The sequence below is a fragment of the Amblyomma americanum genome, chromosome 10 (assembly GCF_052857255.1).
Source record: "Amblyomma americanum isolate KBUSLIRL-KWMA chromosome 10, ASM5285725v1, whole genome shotgun sequence".
Taxonomy (NCBI): Eukaryota; Metazoa; Arthropoda; class Arachnida; order Ixodida; family Ixodidae; genus Amblyomma; species Amblyomma americanum.
Genome location: NC_135506.1, coordinates 94761949 through 94778077, shown reverse-complemented (window position 1 = coordinate 94778077; position 16129 = coordinate 94761949). Strand labels below are relative to the sequence as shown.

The 16129-nt window shown below is 44.0% G+C and overlaps 1 protein-coding gene and 1 long non-coding RNA gene across 2 annotated transcripts; both read left to right on the top strand.

The window, feature by feature from the left end:
• The first annotated feature begins 453 nt into the window (after positions 1-453).
• On the top strand, positions 454-14653 carry LOC144108562 (uncharacterized). Its single transcript, XM_077641768.1, has 3 exons — positions 454-746; positions 8022-8570; positions 14066-14653. The coding sequence occupies exons 1-3, from the start codon at positions 731-733 to the stop codon at positions 14551-14553; spliced, it is 1053 nt and encodes a 350-aa protein (XP_077497894.1). The 5' UTR covers positions 454-730; the 3' UTR covers positions 14554-14653.
• Positions 1053-7755, top strand: LOC144107465 (uncharacterized). Its single transcript, XR_013309280.1, has 2 exons — positions 1053-4355; positions 4578-7755. It is a non-coding gene; the product is annotated as an uncharacterized LOC144107465 (long non-coding RNA).
• Positions 14654-16129: the final 1476 nt, after the last annotated feature.

Sequence of the window (16129 nt, the reverse complement as noted above, 5' to 3'; positions counted from 1 at the left end):
ATGTGATCAGAAATAGTTATAATCGCGTCTGCAGCATTGGTGACCCACAACAATCATCTTTAGCATAGTACGCGTTTAGCGTTGCAACAGTTTACAGAAAGCAATGCTCGAATCATCCAAAGGTCGTGCACCGCCCAACTTCCGCAAAAACTGCTCAAAGCAAAGTGAAGCTTTGAGGAGGCTCCAACGCACAGCGAACAGCCCGTGGCAAGAGCACAGTTGTGGCATGTTGGAAGAAAAGTTACGTGAACGTAAACGAATGGAGCGCATCATGGAACGGCGAGGCACCTCCTAAAAGGAAAAAATAAATTACCAGCGACGCGTCAGTCAGGGTCTGAAAAAGGCGCGCCGATTCGCATTCCGAAACCAGACCAGCGGACGCCGTGAGCCATTTAAATCCAAGCCACACTCGCCGCTCGTGAGCCATTTAAATCCAAGCCACAGTCGCCGCCGAGTCGGAGTACAGTGCAGTCGGAGACTGACGGGAAGTTTTCGGGATGCGATACGGTGAAAGCTGCGGGGTTGCATTTTGCGTGCACACTGCTTGGTGAGCCTGCAATCAACAATTTCGACGCGTCGAAAGCCAACGAAGTTCACATCTTTCAGCAGTGGCTTTCGGGTGACCTCATATGCAAGCTTCTGCTGATTCTGCGTGCGCGGGGCGGATGTAGTTCGTGCCAGCCGTGCTTCGGTGACTGCTCAACCGGCTCAACTGTGCTGTGACGATCGAATGCCAAGTTGCTCAGGTGGGATAGTTGGTATACGTGATCAGATGCCGTCAGCGCTGCTTAAACGAGGCACAAGAGACCGGGGCAAGGCATCTTTTCGGCGACAGCAGTGATTTCCGAGGAAACAGGGAGTGTGTTCGCGTGACGCGCATCCGGTGTTTCGCATATCTGCTGTTGTCGGGTGCAACTCAAGAACGAAGGACTCCGCTACGGCACCTCTTTCTGTCTTTCTTCTTTCGCTCCCACCTTCCTTCCCTTACGGCGCGGTTCGGATGTGCACCGAGTTCGGAGACAGTATACTGCGCCATTTCAACAGGGTAAAGTTGTAGGCCAGTTGGTGCGACATTATGACTAAAAAACCGCAACAGACGCAGGACAGAGGGACCGCCCTGTGTTGTCTTCTCTCTCTGTCCTGCGTCTGTTGCGGTCTTTTAGTCTTAATGTTACGCCATTTCCTTTCCTCAGAAACGAATTTTCAAGAACGAAGTGGGTTTTCCACGTCAAAGGGCTCCCGTTCCAGCTAATGGCGTCTTCAGATTTTCCTCAACCTGCTAGCGTCACAATGCAGGGAGTGGCATGACAATTCAGGGAAGGGACTATCCCCTTTGAGATGCCACTCCCTGCATTGTGCTGCTAGCAGGCTCATGAGAATCGGCTGATGCCATTGGCTGGAAGGGGGTCCTTCGACGGGGAAAAACCGCTCGTTCTTGAGTTGTATGCGGCTACAGTGCTATACGCTTCTTAATCTTCTCTTGCGGCGCGCAGCGAAGACGGATGATGGCTCGACAAGATTTGAGAGTATGAGTGATAAACATTCGAGCTAGAATCCACTCATCGTTCGGAACTAGACCTTTCTGTTTGCGTGTTATATGTCTGGAGAAAAGGGGGGGGGGGCGTCGCTGCGATTGATTAGCATGCGCATGTGTGTGCGGCCAGGATGAAGTCGCAGTCGGCATGCAATAGCTGCTGAAACGGTTGTCAAATGCGCGAGCGAGCTGAAGCTAACAGTCTTTGGCAAGACAGAAAAAAAAAAGAAGCCGTAAACTGACACTCGCAGCATACATGGAAGGATAGTTGTTCTGTCGAGATGGGGAGAAACACGATGGCAAGCGTCTTTGCGACGCTGTCACCAAGTTAACTATACGCACGGAGAGTTGCTGCTGCCGACTGGGTGACACAGAGACAACCACTAGCAACGGTGCTGCACTTTGTGTTTGCAAAGTGTCTTCACAGTGTCGATTGCATAGACTTGGTGACACGTTCGAGTTCTCAGGTGCCTGCAGTGTGTGTTGTGCAGTAGTAAATTTTGAATGGAGTTGGTCTTCGAGCAGTGGGATTGCGTGCAGTCTTTAGCTGTGTACTGTGCAACATCTTGGCCGTCAACGCTGTTTCCTTGCTGGATATGCCAAAGAACTGGCCACTTTTTTACCTGAAACTGATTCTGTTCTGTGCATAAATATGTCGGGACCTTGCAGAAAGAAAAACAAGCTACAGAATGAATGAAAATGCTCCTGGCAACTTCAGGTGCACAGATAAAGAATACTCATTTTAATGCAACCGGCTGTTCAAATATGATTTCCTTATTTATTAAATGTACAGTTGGAATGTTGATGCGTACATCACTTTGGCCTTAAATGGCACATATGCTTCATGATGCACCTTGAAGATGCACCACTTGTGATATGTCAGTTGTATTCTTGCAGGATTAGCACTGCACTGGCGTACTGCTTAAGTAAATTAATCTGTTTGTGCGACTTAGGGTTGATACACTTTTCACATCACAGGGATCTTGTAATTATACGATGCCTATGGCACTGTGTGGTTGCAGGTTGCTTTGTTTTAAACCATGCTACATTTCTTGGAACTGTCAATGTTAATATGTTTGTACCATCAGGATCAAATGAAACGCAAACACAAATATTCACTGCTCGAGAGGAAATACAGGTTAGCTCTATTGACATTCCTAAGAGTGGCCTTTACACATTCGAAGTGAAGATCAATTGCGTTAGTATCCAGTTTCCATCAACCAAGATCTCTTTTTGCTGTTTGTGTTTCATTTGATGCTATCAGTAGAGAGAACTCAGTTCCTGTGCTGCTTTGTTTACAATGAAACACACACGAGCACAGCTTGCATCTTTATAGCTGATGTGCAACTTTGTGCTCTTCAGAAATTGCTGCTAAGGTTGTTTCTCTACCAGGTTTGGATTTCGTCCTCTGCAAATTTTGGCCAGATTTCTGCCAAGCTACGGTTCCAAGCTTAAGGGTTCAGCTTGAGTTCACGACATTGCAGTGAGCTATGGAAGGAAAAATTATTGGTGTAACATTAGGAGACAGAAAGAGGGCAGAAAGGGTCAGGGATCAAACTCAGGTTAATGACACCCTAGTCAAAATCAAAAGGAAGAAATGGGCGTGGGCAGGGCATGTAATGCAAAGCCATGATAACCGCTGGTCCTCAAGGGTAACGGAATGGATTCGAAGAGAAGGCAAGCATGTAGCAGGGGGCGGCAGAAAGTTGTGTGGGCGGATGAGGTTAAGAAGTTTGCGGGGATACGGTGGCCGCAGCTGGCAAATCACGGGGTTAATTGTCTCTCAGGGGAGACATGGGAGAGGCCTTTGCCCTGCAGTGGGTGTAGTGAGGCTGATGATGATAATGTGTTCTTCATGTTGGTTTAAATCTTGTTTGGCCTATTGGATTGAGCATTCACCTCGCATCTGGAAGGTGCAAGGTTTGATCCCCAGTGTCACAGGGTACCCAGCAGTTTCCAATGGGCACAAGCTTTTCCCTTGGCCGATGCTCGCTTTTTCTAGGATGAAAGGCTTTGGAAAAATGGGTCTTTCACCCCACCTTGTGTAGAGATAAACACCTTCTGCCATTGTGCTGTCTGGCCAAAGATACCCTTGCACCACTAAAATTCATCATCATGATCAAATCTAGATGGCACGGAGATTTGCACCATCGTACCCAGCATGTGAGGTAAATGTTATGTCACTGTAGTGCGCTGATTTTCCTTATGTCTAGAGTGATGGACTCCACAAATGCATGTTCCACATCTCCCCGGTATCTTGTTTGATGTTTGTTGACTTCCTGCATCCATGAGTTTTTATTCATACCAGTGTTTCTAATAGCAGCTTGCAGTTGCATTTGTTTTTCATCGTCTGCTGGATTTCCTTGTTTGTATGAAGAACAGCAGGTGCTTCTGCCGTTAATGCAGGTTATTGTTTGCGTATTTTTGCTCATGCGTTTCATTGGAGGTGCATTGCAGAGGACTTCTGCATGCTGTGTAGTGACACTGCTTGTCAAAGAAGCCCGGTTACTTGAAAATTAACCTCGAGCCCACCACTACAGTGTGTCTTGTCCACATGCAGATTGGGGATGCTGAGCCCCACGTAGGTACTTACCATACCTTAAAGTAATAAGTAATGCTAGAACTCGTATGAGTTAGATGCTGATTCTGCTGCTCATTCTGCAACTGTCGGTGGCACATTCTGCTGCCCATGTTGCATCAGTAGGTGCAAAGTGGACATGTATACTTGCGTGCATGCTTTCTTGCAGATAGTGACGCTGGTGTCATGTGCTGCGTAAAAGCTTGATGGATTCCTTTTTGCTTCATCTTATATGAGTTACAAGTGTGTGCATTTTCGTTCAGCTGAATTGCCTCGTATTTCTGTTGTGCATGTTTCCAACTGCTGCCATCCTTGCTGCTTCATATCTGTTAGTGAAGGTCTGAAAAGCTACTTGCCTGTCAGTTAAAGTCATGTAAATATATGAGTGCACTGCTGCTGGTGTAGCTTGCTTCTTAGAGCAAAATTCATATAGTTTTTGCTGTATTTGTAACTCTTCCTTTTCAGGTAGAGGTCCCCAAATCACCACGGCCAAGTTGAAGATGTCTCCAAAAGAAATACACTTTATAATTGAATTTTCCAAACAAAGTTTTTTGCAAGAAATGCTTCATGTGAGGAACGTGTGTGCATTAGAGCTTACAAATGTCTCATATGTGTTCTGGGCTTGCTTTTGGGCATTTGTGTGCGTGGTCACTTATTCAAGTGCATCTGTGACATTTACAGTGGTGGTCCAGCTTTGCTGATAGTCACTCTTTTGTTAGTTTCTCTATTGGTTATTCAATGGAGGCAATATGTTAGAGGCCTGTGTGCTGTGCGATGTCAGTGCAGGTTAAAGAACCTCAGGTGGTCGAAATTATCCAGGGTCTTCCACTGCAGGGTCCCTCATAGCCCGAGTCACTTTGGGACATTAAACCTGTTTAAATCTAATAAAATCTATTGGTTATTCTAGCCTGGGCCCAAAGAGGCACACTGGCACAATGTTCTTTTTTATCAAAGACACGAGATCCTTATGAAATAACACATCTCTCTTCAGCTGGCTACCTGCTAAGAAGATGCTTTAATTTAAAAACCCGTGCATGTAGTCTCGCCAGTACCGTGCAGCAGCATGGTCATGCTGTCTTGTGTCTTGGGGTAAATTTTGACGTGTGTGCTCACATATGCTCCTGCTGTGTGCAAGAACAAAGCCGTACCAGGAGTGAAGGGGTAATGTGGCCAAATGAGAGTGTATAGAAGCTGCTAGTTTGCAGAGAAATCCTATTCCATGAGTCTCAGCTTCTGTCAGCTTCGACATTGCGCACTCTTAGCATGACTGCCTTATGTTTCGGGTTTGCCCAAGCTGCTGTTGTCACATTCTCATGGTTTTGCGTTTGGTTTGCGTTTGGCCCTCCGTAATACATTCATTGGTACGTTTGCCGTTGCATTGATACCAAAATTAAAATATCAGTTTTTCAAGCTTTTGGAAATGGCAGCTCTTTGGGAGAATATGGCAGTGTCAGAGTGATAACAATTAGTGCGCCCTTTCCAGCCTTTCTTTTCTTTGTGTGTGTCGCTGTTAAAAACGGGCCATATTACCTGATGCCAGCCTGACGGAAATGCTTGCTGTCGCTTGTATTGAAAGGTCGCCTGTGGTCTGGAAAAAGTGTGCCTCAGTGGTGAATTCTCAGTTCTTATTAAAAAGAATAAGTTTATGAGCTGGTTTAGGTACTGGCGCATAAGATTGATTGCCCTTTTGCTAATTTGGGGTATTTGCCTGCTGTGGCTTGCAAGGTGACGACTCCTAAGCAAATCTAGTTATTTCCATTGAACAGTCAGACTCTTTATGGAAGCGTATGATGAGGGCAGTGGCTTTTGAATGCAATGTAACAAGTTATGGTCCTCGCCGAATCAAGACAAGGCAATTGTGCTTTCATAGGGGGACTTTCCTGACTGCTGACACCATTGCTATGTTGAAACGAGACAAAGTGGCATTTGCGGCATAATGGTATCTGTGCTGTGGCATAGAGTTCCAGAAATTGATAAGAGTTGGTCCTTAGTATGGATGTGTGTTGACAGGAAGAACAGTATTGACATAGTCTTAGATTGAATATATATAACTCAAGCAGCACAGTTCAGTTTATTTTACATAAACACGGTTTCTCACCTTGGTAGTACTTCGTAATGATCTAAAGCCGGTTGCCAATGCTAAGCATGGTCCATCTTTTCACCTGTGCAGGTGTGCATGGTTTTGTGTGCTGTAGGACATTGCTATAGTTTTGTACTATACAACTGAATCTTTTTTTTCTGGTTTTTAGAACAGATTTCAGAAGCTGTGGCAGATACTGCCATAGTTGTGTTGGTTCTTGACTGAATGAAAATTCTTTGTATTAGATGCGATGGCATTTTCAAAACTTGCTTGTTTTGGTAATACAGCTATGCTGTTAGCCTTCTGGTCTTGCCATGAAACATGGATACATGGTTATGGATGCATCATTTTACTTGTTGGTGTTGATTGTGCTGCTTCAGTTTACAGTGTGTACCTATATTTTTGTGCTCTTGTCTGAGTTTGCATTTTGCTATAAACATATTATCCCCAAGGTATGCTCAAAAATGGGGTGTATTTTTGTGGATTACTTAGACTTGCATTTGACCCTTTGTCGAATACTGCTTTTGAAAGCAGTGGTATTCTAAGAGATGTCATTTTGTGCAAATATTTCGATATCCAATTAAAACAAGCACTACAGAGAAAGTGTTAAGAGCCTTAGAAAGCATTTGTCGAATTTACTTAATCAGTGTGATACTAGGCTGCTGACCTAGAGAAAGCTTGTTAAAACCCACTTTTCGATGTGTGTGTGTGTGTCATATGTTTCTCTTTTTTCCAATCCTTTGAAATCTCTTTACCAATTTAAATTTGGCAGTGATTCAGTGCAGTTTTGTTCCATTTATGCATCACTTTAAACAAAAACCAATCTTCCTGATTTTGAAGTTAATCTTCCCTGCTGCACCAAGAGTTCAAAGGAGAAAACAATTATGGTTTGCTTGTTAGTGGGCTTTGCGTCTTCTGACGTTCAGCAGCATGCCCTGGAAGCCCATGTGCGCATCCTTTTTAATTTTCTGTGGCATAGTGAAAGCAACAAATGCTGCCTTAAAGGTGCTCTGAAACACCTTCCGAGAAGAGCACATCAACACTCTCAATCACTGCATTGTGCTGTCATAAACACCTGGGCCAAATAATACACCTCTACACACAGCAGGGAAACCACAGTCACGCGCAAAAGTTGACGAGCCCTTCCCGGTGGCGTTTTCATGCTCACATCCTCCTCCATGACTCGCACCAGTGTATACAAGTTAGGAGGTGGCTATTGGTTAGATTCTTTCAGATGTCAGGCAGCTACCACAGCCGCGGCCAATAAGCCGCTTAGCTCCGGCGGGTCAGGAAGCTCCGCCCCTGGAGATGGGGCTGCCGCAGGAGCACCGATCTTCCAGTGCGCAAAAGGTGATGAGAGGAGAGGGAAAGGCGCAAAGATGCTGAAATTCAAATTTTGACTGCAGATAACCCAGCTTCTAGAAAGCGCGTTAAAAAAAAAAATTTTGCGGACATTATTCGTGAAGCAGGGTTCTTTAACATCCAGGCATACCGCAACTTTATTAGAGCCCCTTTCAGAGCCCCTTTAATGTTCATGTAGCAGAGAGAAGCTTTTTGTCTTGTCAGGAAAGAATAAGGCTGCTCTACGTCATCAGAGGAACCAAAGTACTGAAGGAGGCAGAGAAGATGCTGTGCGCAAAATCATTCTTCGTTTTAAACTCCTCTCTTCCACCTTTGTTTTCAGTGTTTTGGAGGGGGAGGGGCAGTATAGTCGGTTGTGTTTGTTATATTGATGAATTTGAGAGCTTTGCTCCATATATTTATGAAAGTGATTGAACTTTCAGCTCTCAGTTCAAACAAGTGCTGATAAAAACTCTTGTTTATTGCAGTGCTGCCCATTGATGCTTGCAGTCAGTGGTCCTCACCCTTGGCAGCTGATGTCTCTGGGTTGCCCAACTGTAGCTCCTTTGTTGCCATGCCAACACCTAGCTCAGTGAACACACAGAGGCTCATCGATGGTAGTGTGGTGGCACAGCCTTTGAGCAGAACTGTGAGTCAGGCCATCAACATTGCTCCCCCTCCCACGGCAGCAACGAACCATCCCGGACTGACGATGTACGTGTGCCGGTACTGCCCGTACATGGACAGGTGGAAGGCCAGGATCGCCGTACACGAGCGAACACACACAAACGAGCGCCCCTTTCAGTGCGACATGTGCGGCAAGGCGTTCAGGCGCCAGGAGCATGTCAAGTACCACCGGCGCACCCATACTGGCGAGAAGCAGTACAAGTGCAGCATCTGCTCGCACGCCTTCATTCAGAAGGCGGCACTTAGGAGCCACATGGTGTGCCACACGGGAGAGAAACGGTTCCGGTGCCACCTCTGTGCGGAGGCATTTGTGCACAAGTATCAGCTGCAGCGCCACTTGAGGGAACACTAGGCTGCTGCCCTGCATGTCATTTCAAGGGCACTGAACATGGCTTCAGTGGATGTGGACACTAGTACTGTGCCACGAATAGTGATGGTGTATGGCATATTAGTAGGTGTCACTGCGGAGTAGAAGTTGCCAGCAGTAATCGCAACGCTAGTCCAACCAGTCAGAGGCAACCGCCTCAATCTCATTTTGAGGGTTGTTCTGGAAGGGTATCGCTGTCACTTGTGCTCGAGTATTTCCAGTCAGATGAGAAAGCAATAAATGCTTTCATTTGACTGGTTCATTGATTGTTTATCCTATTTAATATGTTGCGTTAAGATGCTTGCACCTGCTTACCATGTAGATAGATCTCTTGCTTACCAGAAAAAGCCAAAAATTTTAAGCACAAAATGCAACTTTTGCTGCTGAAGAAACATCAGTGTAGCCACAATGAGCCATGGAATGGACCTAGACATTAAAGTGGTTCAAATTCAAACTTTGAATAGATGGAAAAGTGCTTTTTTAGCTTGCTATGTATCTAGAAATGGAAATGCAAACATAATGGTGTAGACCCACGGTGTACAATTCTTTTTCACGAACATGGGCATGCGCTTCTCTTGTGCATGTCTGCATGCTGCTCATGCGTGTGGTGAACATTGTGTACTGGATTTAAAGCATATAGATATTCACTTTGCATTTGTATGTTCACATTGAACACTGTATCAAATTGAACACTGGTGGCCTTTCTATGTAGGGTTTCATGTGTCCTGTCTAGCATGAATGGAAGAGAAAGAACTATGCTCTTGTGACTTAGAATACGACCACATAACTGTTATTGTCATTGGAATCTGATCATTTTTTATGCTCCTTGGAGTCTCTAAAGTTCTCAAACAAGGTAGAGCCTTCGATGTTACCAGGTAGAGCCTCTGGCGTTGTACAGGGTCATCCACTCTTAGAATGTCGTTTCCTGCTGCTGGCGCTCCGCGGGGCGCCTCTGGTGGGCGCCGTAGAAACTATTGCGCAGGTGCAGTGAGAGCCGTAGGCGGGGCTTCGCGCATCGTCTGCTACAGTGCGCTCTGTATTGTGGTAAAGTGGGCTTCAATTTTGCACTGCGTGCGCATAACGTCGATCGAAGAAATGTTTTTGACTAAACAAAAGACTGCTAAGAAGCCTATCAGCTGCTTTTATTTCGTTGGAGAAACAGTACCAATGTGCTCTGTTTGCATGTTCAATTTGAAACCTACAAATAAAGACACCGGGGAGAAAGTTCGCGCCACGGAATAGTTTTGAAGCTTTGCTACTGTGGCTGCAACGGGGTAGAAGGGGCTGATAGGCTTCTCAGCAGTGTTTTGTTTCTCACGTTTCTGCGATCGGTGTTATGCGGACGCAGTTCAAAATTGAAGCCCACTTCACCACAATACAGAGCGCACTGTAGCAGACGATACGCGAAGCACCGCCTACGGCTCTCACTGCTCCTGTGCAATAGTTTCTCTGGCGCCCCGCGGAGCGCCAGCAGCACGGAGCGACATTCCAACTAAGAGTGGACGACCCTGTACAAAAGAAAGAAATCTCAGTTTTTAGATTATTTGCTTTATTTACAGTGGCATAGTTTAGTAATGAAAGGACTATAAATCCATTCATGCTGACACGGAAGGCATTGTAGCTTGCAATGCTCTCTTAGCAGAATTTGGTGAAAAGACCCATTTTGTAGGGACACTTTGTTGTTAGAACAAATATTTTTCCAATTTAGTACATATCTAGACCGCAGAAAATGTTATTTGTTAATTTTCCAGTGCAAAGTACTTGGAGTTAATTTTTTTACAGGGATGTGCAAAATTTCATACATGTTGCAATGGTTGAAAATAGTAGCGTTGAAATGTGAGAATTTGCCAAGTGAACAGCCGAGAGATTGTGGAATTAACTTCTGCTTCAAAGATGAAAACTATGCTGAAAACTGAGAAAAAAAGAATTGATGTTATTATTGGCGGCAAGATTTGTCTGCATAAAAATGGTGGACGACATGCTGCCCAGCTCACTATTATGCGAAATATTGTTTAGTACTTTGCCTACATGGCATAAGAAACCATAATATCTGCACCATGAAGGGTGCTAAATTCACCTGCGACATAGAAATCACAGCTAGGTGACTTAGAAAAAGCTACGGGTTCGGTTTGAACTAGGCGCCTTAATAAGTTGAGAGGTTGATAAAAAAGTGCTGCTTGAATAGGGGTGGGGTATTTTTTTTCTCTGCGGGACTGAAGAGAAAATGTTTTATGCATGTTACTTACTTCTTAATCCAACAATCTATTATTAAAATCCTGATGCCACACAAGAGCTTTGGTAATGTGCCTCGGATAAATTCAGTACTGTGCCACTATATGCTTGCTTTGAACAGCTGCATCACTTCTAGAGGCAGTAGTGGCTAAAAAACTGTGCCTTTAAAATTTTTCTTCAAGGACACCAACTAAGCTTTGGTTCTGTAATAGAAATATTTGATTTTGCATCATTCATTGCTTACCTTATGCACATGCACTGTCAGTGTCGAACTTCAAAGCAAAACTGCATAGTTTTTATGACGTCATCCTGAAAAGAGACAGTACGTCTTGCAGTTTGTATTTGCAGTGTTAGTGAGCGTCAGATATAATTTCTTAAAATGTGGAGAACGTTAAGAGGCCTCCTGATTTCATTTTTTTCTAACAAACATTACACTGCACAGCACACCCAGTAGACCGTGTCGCATCTTGTTCTGTGTAGTAGTGTGCAGTGCAGTGATCACTAGAAAAAGATTAATTTAGGAAGCTATTACCAACTCGCCAAACTAAATGCGTTGTCGAGAGGCTGCACAGTCCTTTAAGAAGTTAAATGGCATCTAGGTGATGTGGATAGTGTGATCTTGAATGTAAACTTTTCATGTAGACAATAACATGGTGTTTTATAACCGTTGGCCTTGTTTTTTGCATTGTGTCAGTTCTTTACTTGCCTATTATGTTGGCACTGTTCAGATGAGATTGATGCCTGCAGCAGAATCTTTTGACACTGTTGTAATGAGTTTGTGCTTGTTTTCTAGATCATGTGTGTATTGTTTTCGTACATGTATGAAAAATATATACCTGTTGAATTTACTACATTGTACTTGATATATTTCTTTCTAAATGTTGAGTTTTGGCTGAGCCCATTTTCTTTATAGATATTTATGGAGAGTAAGTCAGTTACATAAAAAGTATTATAAAAGCTTTTCTTTTATTCTACACTCTGATAAATTACGTTTCAGGTAAAAAACTATTACACTACTAATTTCTCATTGGTTAACACACCCCAAAAAAAATCTCCTATACTTTTCTTAGTTTCAGTGACTGTTGACTTCCTTCATATGTTCTTTAAACAAAGCACTTCTAAAGCTGGGTACTAATATGACTTATTTTGCCAAAGGGTTGGACTTATGGACACTTCCTGGAGGCAGCACTTTGGGGGCTTTATTTATTTAATGCGTTTCCTCAACTTCACGGAAAAAAAAATAGTGCTGAAACCAATAAAAATTTATAGCCCCTAAATTCACGTCTACTACTTCACAAGGTTCTTTGTTGTTTGCAGTGATGGTCTTTGTGCTTGATGCAAAGTCTGAAAATAAAGTGAGTTTATGTGACTTCTAAGCTATCTAAGAGTGTGGTTACATTTGGTTTCATTACTATGCAGTGTAAGTGCTTTGTTATCACTTTCCGTGGTGGCTCTTTGGTTATGGCGCTTGGCTGCTGGCCCGAAATACGCGAGTTCGAGCCCGGCCGTGGCGGTCGAATTTCGACGGAGGCGAAATTCTAGAGGCGCGTGTACTGTGCAATGTCAGTGCACGTTAAAGAACCCCAGGTGGCCTATATTTCCGGAGCCCTTCACTACAGCGTCTCTCATAGCCTGAGTCGCTTTGGGACGTTAAACCCCTATAAAACTAAACAAAACTCTTCTTTTATCCTTCTATCTTGTACTCTTATTAATGACTCGTTTTCCTTGCTGTTATAATGCGTAATACACAACAAAAAAGAGGCTGACGTAAAATGGATGATGTTTCTGCATTAGTTAATTATAACTAATTCTTGGTCATTTGAGCAGAGTGTATATGCTTCTTATGAGCTGTATGAAGTTCATTTAGAGGCATTCTTTTGTAGCCTTTATATGTTTTCTTAATTTGATCATCTCCAAATTTCTGATGCACTCCTTGCAACTTTGTGCAAGCATCTAACTGCTAAGAAATTTCTCTGAGGCTGTGCCAAGACTAAATTTTGCGTTGGTGCAGTGAGTGTTCAGGGCGGGACGGGTTTTCTGCTGACATGGAGGCTTTTAACTCGGCAGTGACCACATTTTTCTTTGCCTTACAATGGAATATAAAATGCACTATTTAACATAAGTGGGTAACACGTACCTTATGCTGATGAACATTTTGCTTGAAATACCACTTAATCACTAGGCATGCTTTTCACTGGTTTCATGAAACATTGATCTGTAGTTGGCTCTCTTTGTTCATGTTATCCCATTCGCATACCCGTTTTACATGGCCAACAGCTAAATTATCTGCCATATAGGGTAGCCGTAGTACTCAGAGTGGGCGGCAATGAGGGCACGTAGATTCTGGTGTGGCATCCTCTTGGACTGTTCCATTTGAACACAAGTGTTCTGGATTTGATTTTCTATTCTTTTTCTGGGGCAAACTGAGCCATACAGGCAGCTTACCGCATGTGTGTATGAATTATGCTCACTCTGTTTATTCCTGAGTAGAGCTTTGTATCTAACAGGTGCAGATCTTTCCTGAAATTGATGAACACTGCTTGCTGTGTGATGGTAGATAGGATGCAGCCTTGCCAGATTATCACATTCAGTTGGGTTCTAGACGGTTGCACTGTACAGCATAGCCCTGTCGTGAGCATCGTCACTGACATCAGTTCAATTTTGTCGACTGAAATTGAACTCTGCAGGTGTGATCAGCACTACAGATATAGCGGTAGCAGTCTTAGCTGCCTCATTCAGATTGGTGGTGAGTACTTGTACCAAGCGAACGAAGTAAAAAAAAAGTGAGGAAGCAGCTGTGAAGATGAATATGTTGATGGGCAACGAATATATCTCCTCATCATCAGCCTGACTAAGCCCGTGGCAGGACAAAAGCTCCTCCCATATCTCTCCCCCATTAACCCTCTTCTGTGCTAGCTGCGGCCACCCTTCTTAATCTCATCCACCCACCTAACCTTCTGCAGACCCCTGCTATGCTTGCCTTCTTTTATAATCCAGTCGATTACCCTTTGCAACCATCGGTTATCTTGCCTTTGCATTACGTGCCCTGCTCAAGCCCATTTCTTCTTGATTTTGACTAGGATGTTATTAACCTGCGCTTGTTCCCTCACCCACTCTGCATTCTCCCTGTCTCTTATGTGTGACATAAGCAGTTGCTAGGCGTAGGGAATTGTCATTGTCGTGTGGTGAGACTTTCTAACATTTTTGTGGCTGCTCTCAGCTCAACAGGCATCTTAATTTTCCCAGGCTCGGCTTGTCATGGCTCCAGCCAGCTGCCGACCGGCATTAGCGGCCAGATCGTCAGACCAATGAGCTCTGCCATCTACGACCCTTGCTTGGACATAGGAACCAATGGAAGTGGCGTTGCCGACCCAGACTTTACTAAGGTGCTACTGGCACAGAGCCCCATTTCCAGCCCTGCAACTGTGTCAGCTCACCGGTGTGTTGCCAAAGCCACCACCGAGACCGTGCGCTACTCCTGCAGCTTTTGTTCTTATGAGACGCGAATCAAAGCGAGCCTCACATTGCACTTGCGGACACATACGGGCGAGAAACCTTATAGGTGCGCCGTCTGCCCGCAGGCCTTCTCTCACACATCGAACCTCAAGAAACACGAGATGATCCACAAAGGTGAGAGGCCATTTGGCTGCAACGCATGTTCTCGTGCGTTCAACCGCAAAAGTCATCTGATCGCACACATGCGACTGCATCTTGGGGGTGCAAGTGCGAAATAAATGTGTCAGTGCACTAATTGAAGGCATTTGCTTTCTAATGTGTGCCTTCAAGTCATTCCTTTCAAATAAAATTTTTGTGATGAATTTTGTTGGTAGTCTTTGTTCTTGAGTACAACAGTGCGTGATAGATGAAGAGTACAGATAGGCAAAAAAGCAGTGCACCTATTATATACTCTTGTGTACTTTACAGACTCTTATAGACTTGCATACTAATGCAACACTTAATGCAGTTTTCAGTAGCTTCGTGCAAGGTTGCAACATGTCTGAAAAGTTAGCAGGCTATCCTACAGCTTATGCAAAAAATTTTGTACAAATTGGATAAATAATAAAATGAATGGAGAACGTTTGCACCTTCTACAATTGTATTTTAGTTGGCAGCTGGTACTAATATAAGTAAAGAATCCAAGATGATGCTAATGCATGTCTGCAATGTACAAAAAAGGCGAGCCCAGTTTTATTCGCCAAATTGTTCAGCATTGAATCTGGACAGATTTCTTATATACGATTATCATTTGCATAGGTTTTGTGGTTACTGCTGCTTCTGTGTTTGTCATTGCTATATCCAGTCAGCATACAGTTCACTTTATTTGATGCCATAAATGTGTCATCTGGCACACTTGAGTGTTCAGGTGATACGTCTTGAGTATGCAGTTTTTTTTTTAAGAACATTAGTTCATTTCACTGTGGACTAGGCCTAATTGTACTAACGAATGGATAGTTGGGTTTTGTTGGTTGTCTGTCATAATGAGAAGTACAAGGCACGCAGTTCCGCTGCCTGCCTCCTTCCTTTATACCTTCTCTCGTGTTTATCTTCTCATTATGACAAAACTGGTTGTAGCCAAAAGCTTCTTGATATTGGTACGATGTTAATGCAGGTTTCCCAAGGCGATGCCTGGTGGACTGCACTTTCAGTCTATCTTAACACGTTCTGCCTAGACAGAACACAGCCTGTGGTTCACCTCATTGGCGGACTACCGGCCATGCCTGCCTGCTGCTTGCACTGCACCTTTTCTATGGACAGGTCAGCCTAAATGCCCTCAATAGCTGGGCCAGTTCTTGGTGACCCAAGCAAGGCAGCCACCTGATGGGCCACATTTGCAGATGTGGGTGCACCCCCGCAGTTCTAAAAATTTGTAATATTAAGAGAATATTCAGTGGAAATATACGGTCAACAACAAAATACATGGCCAGAAAACAGTTGAAGTCGTCGGAAGTGCTCACATATAGCCAACACGGTGAAGCACGCATTGCCAAACCCTCAGTTTCTCTCTGTAGAAGGATACCAACGTCACTGAAAGAAAGTGTAGCTGTTTTTCCCTTTCTTTTTTTGTTTCATTTCACAATCAGTAGTGGTCACAAATGTTTGTCAGCACTGTTTCCTTCCATCACCCTGTTGCTGATGCCCTATTTTTGTTCATTTTCTCTGAATACGTGCAAACTACTTAAGTCAGCATTGCATTAATGTAGGTGAGTAATGTACCAGTCAAGGTCACATGAGTCCTGGTCAACAGTCAACAAGTGCCCTTACTTAAGGGTTTTTTCTTTTTATTTCTTCTTGTACAAAATTTACTTGAGA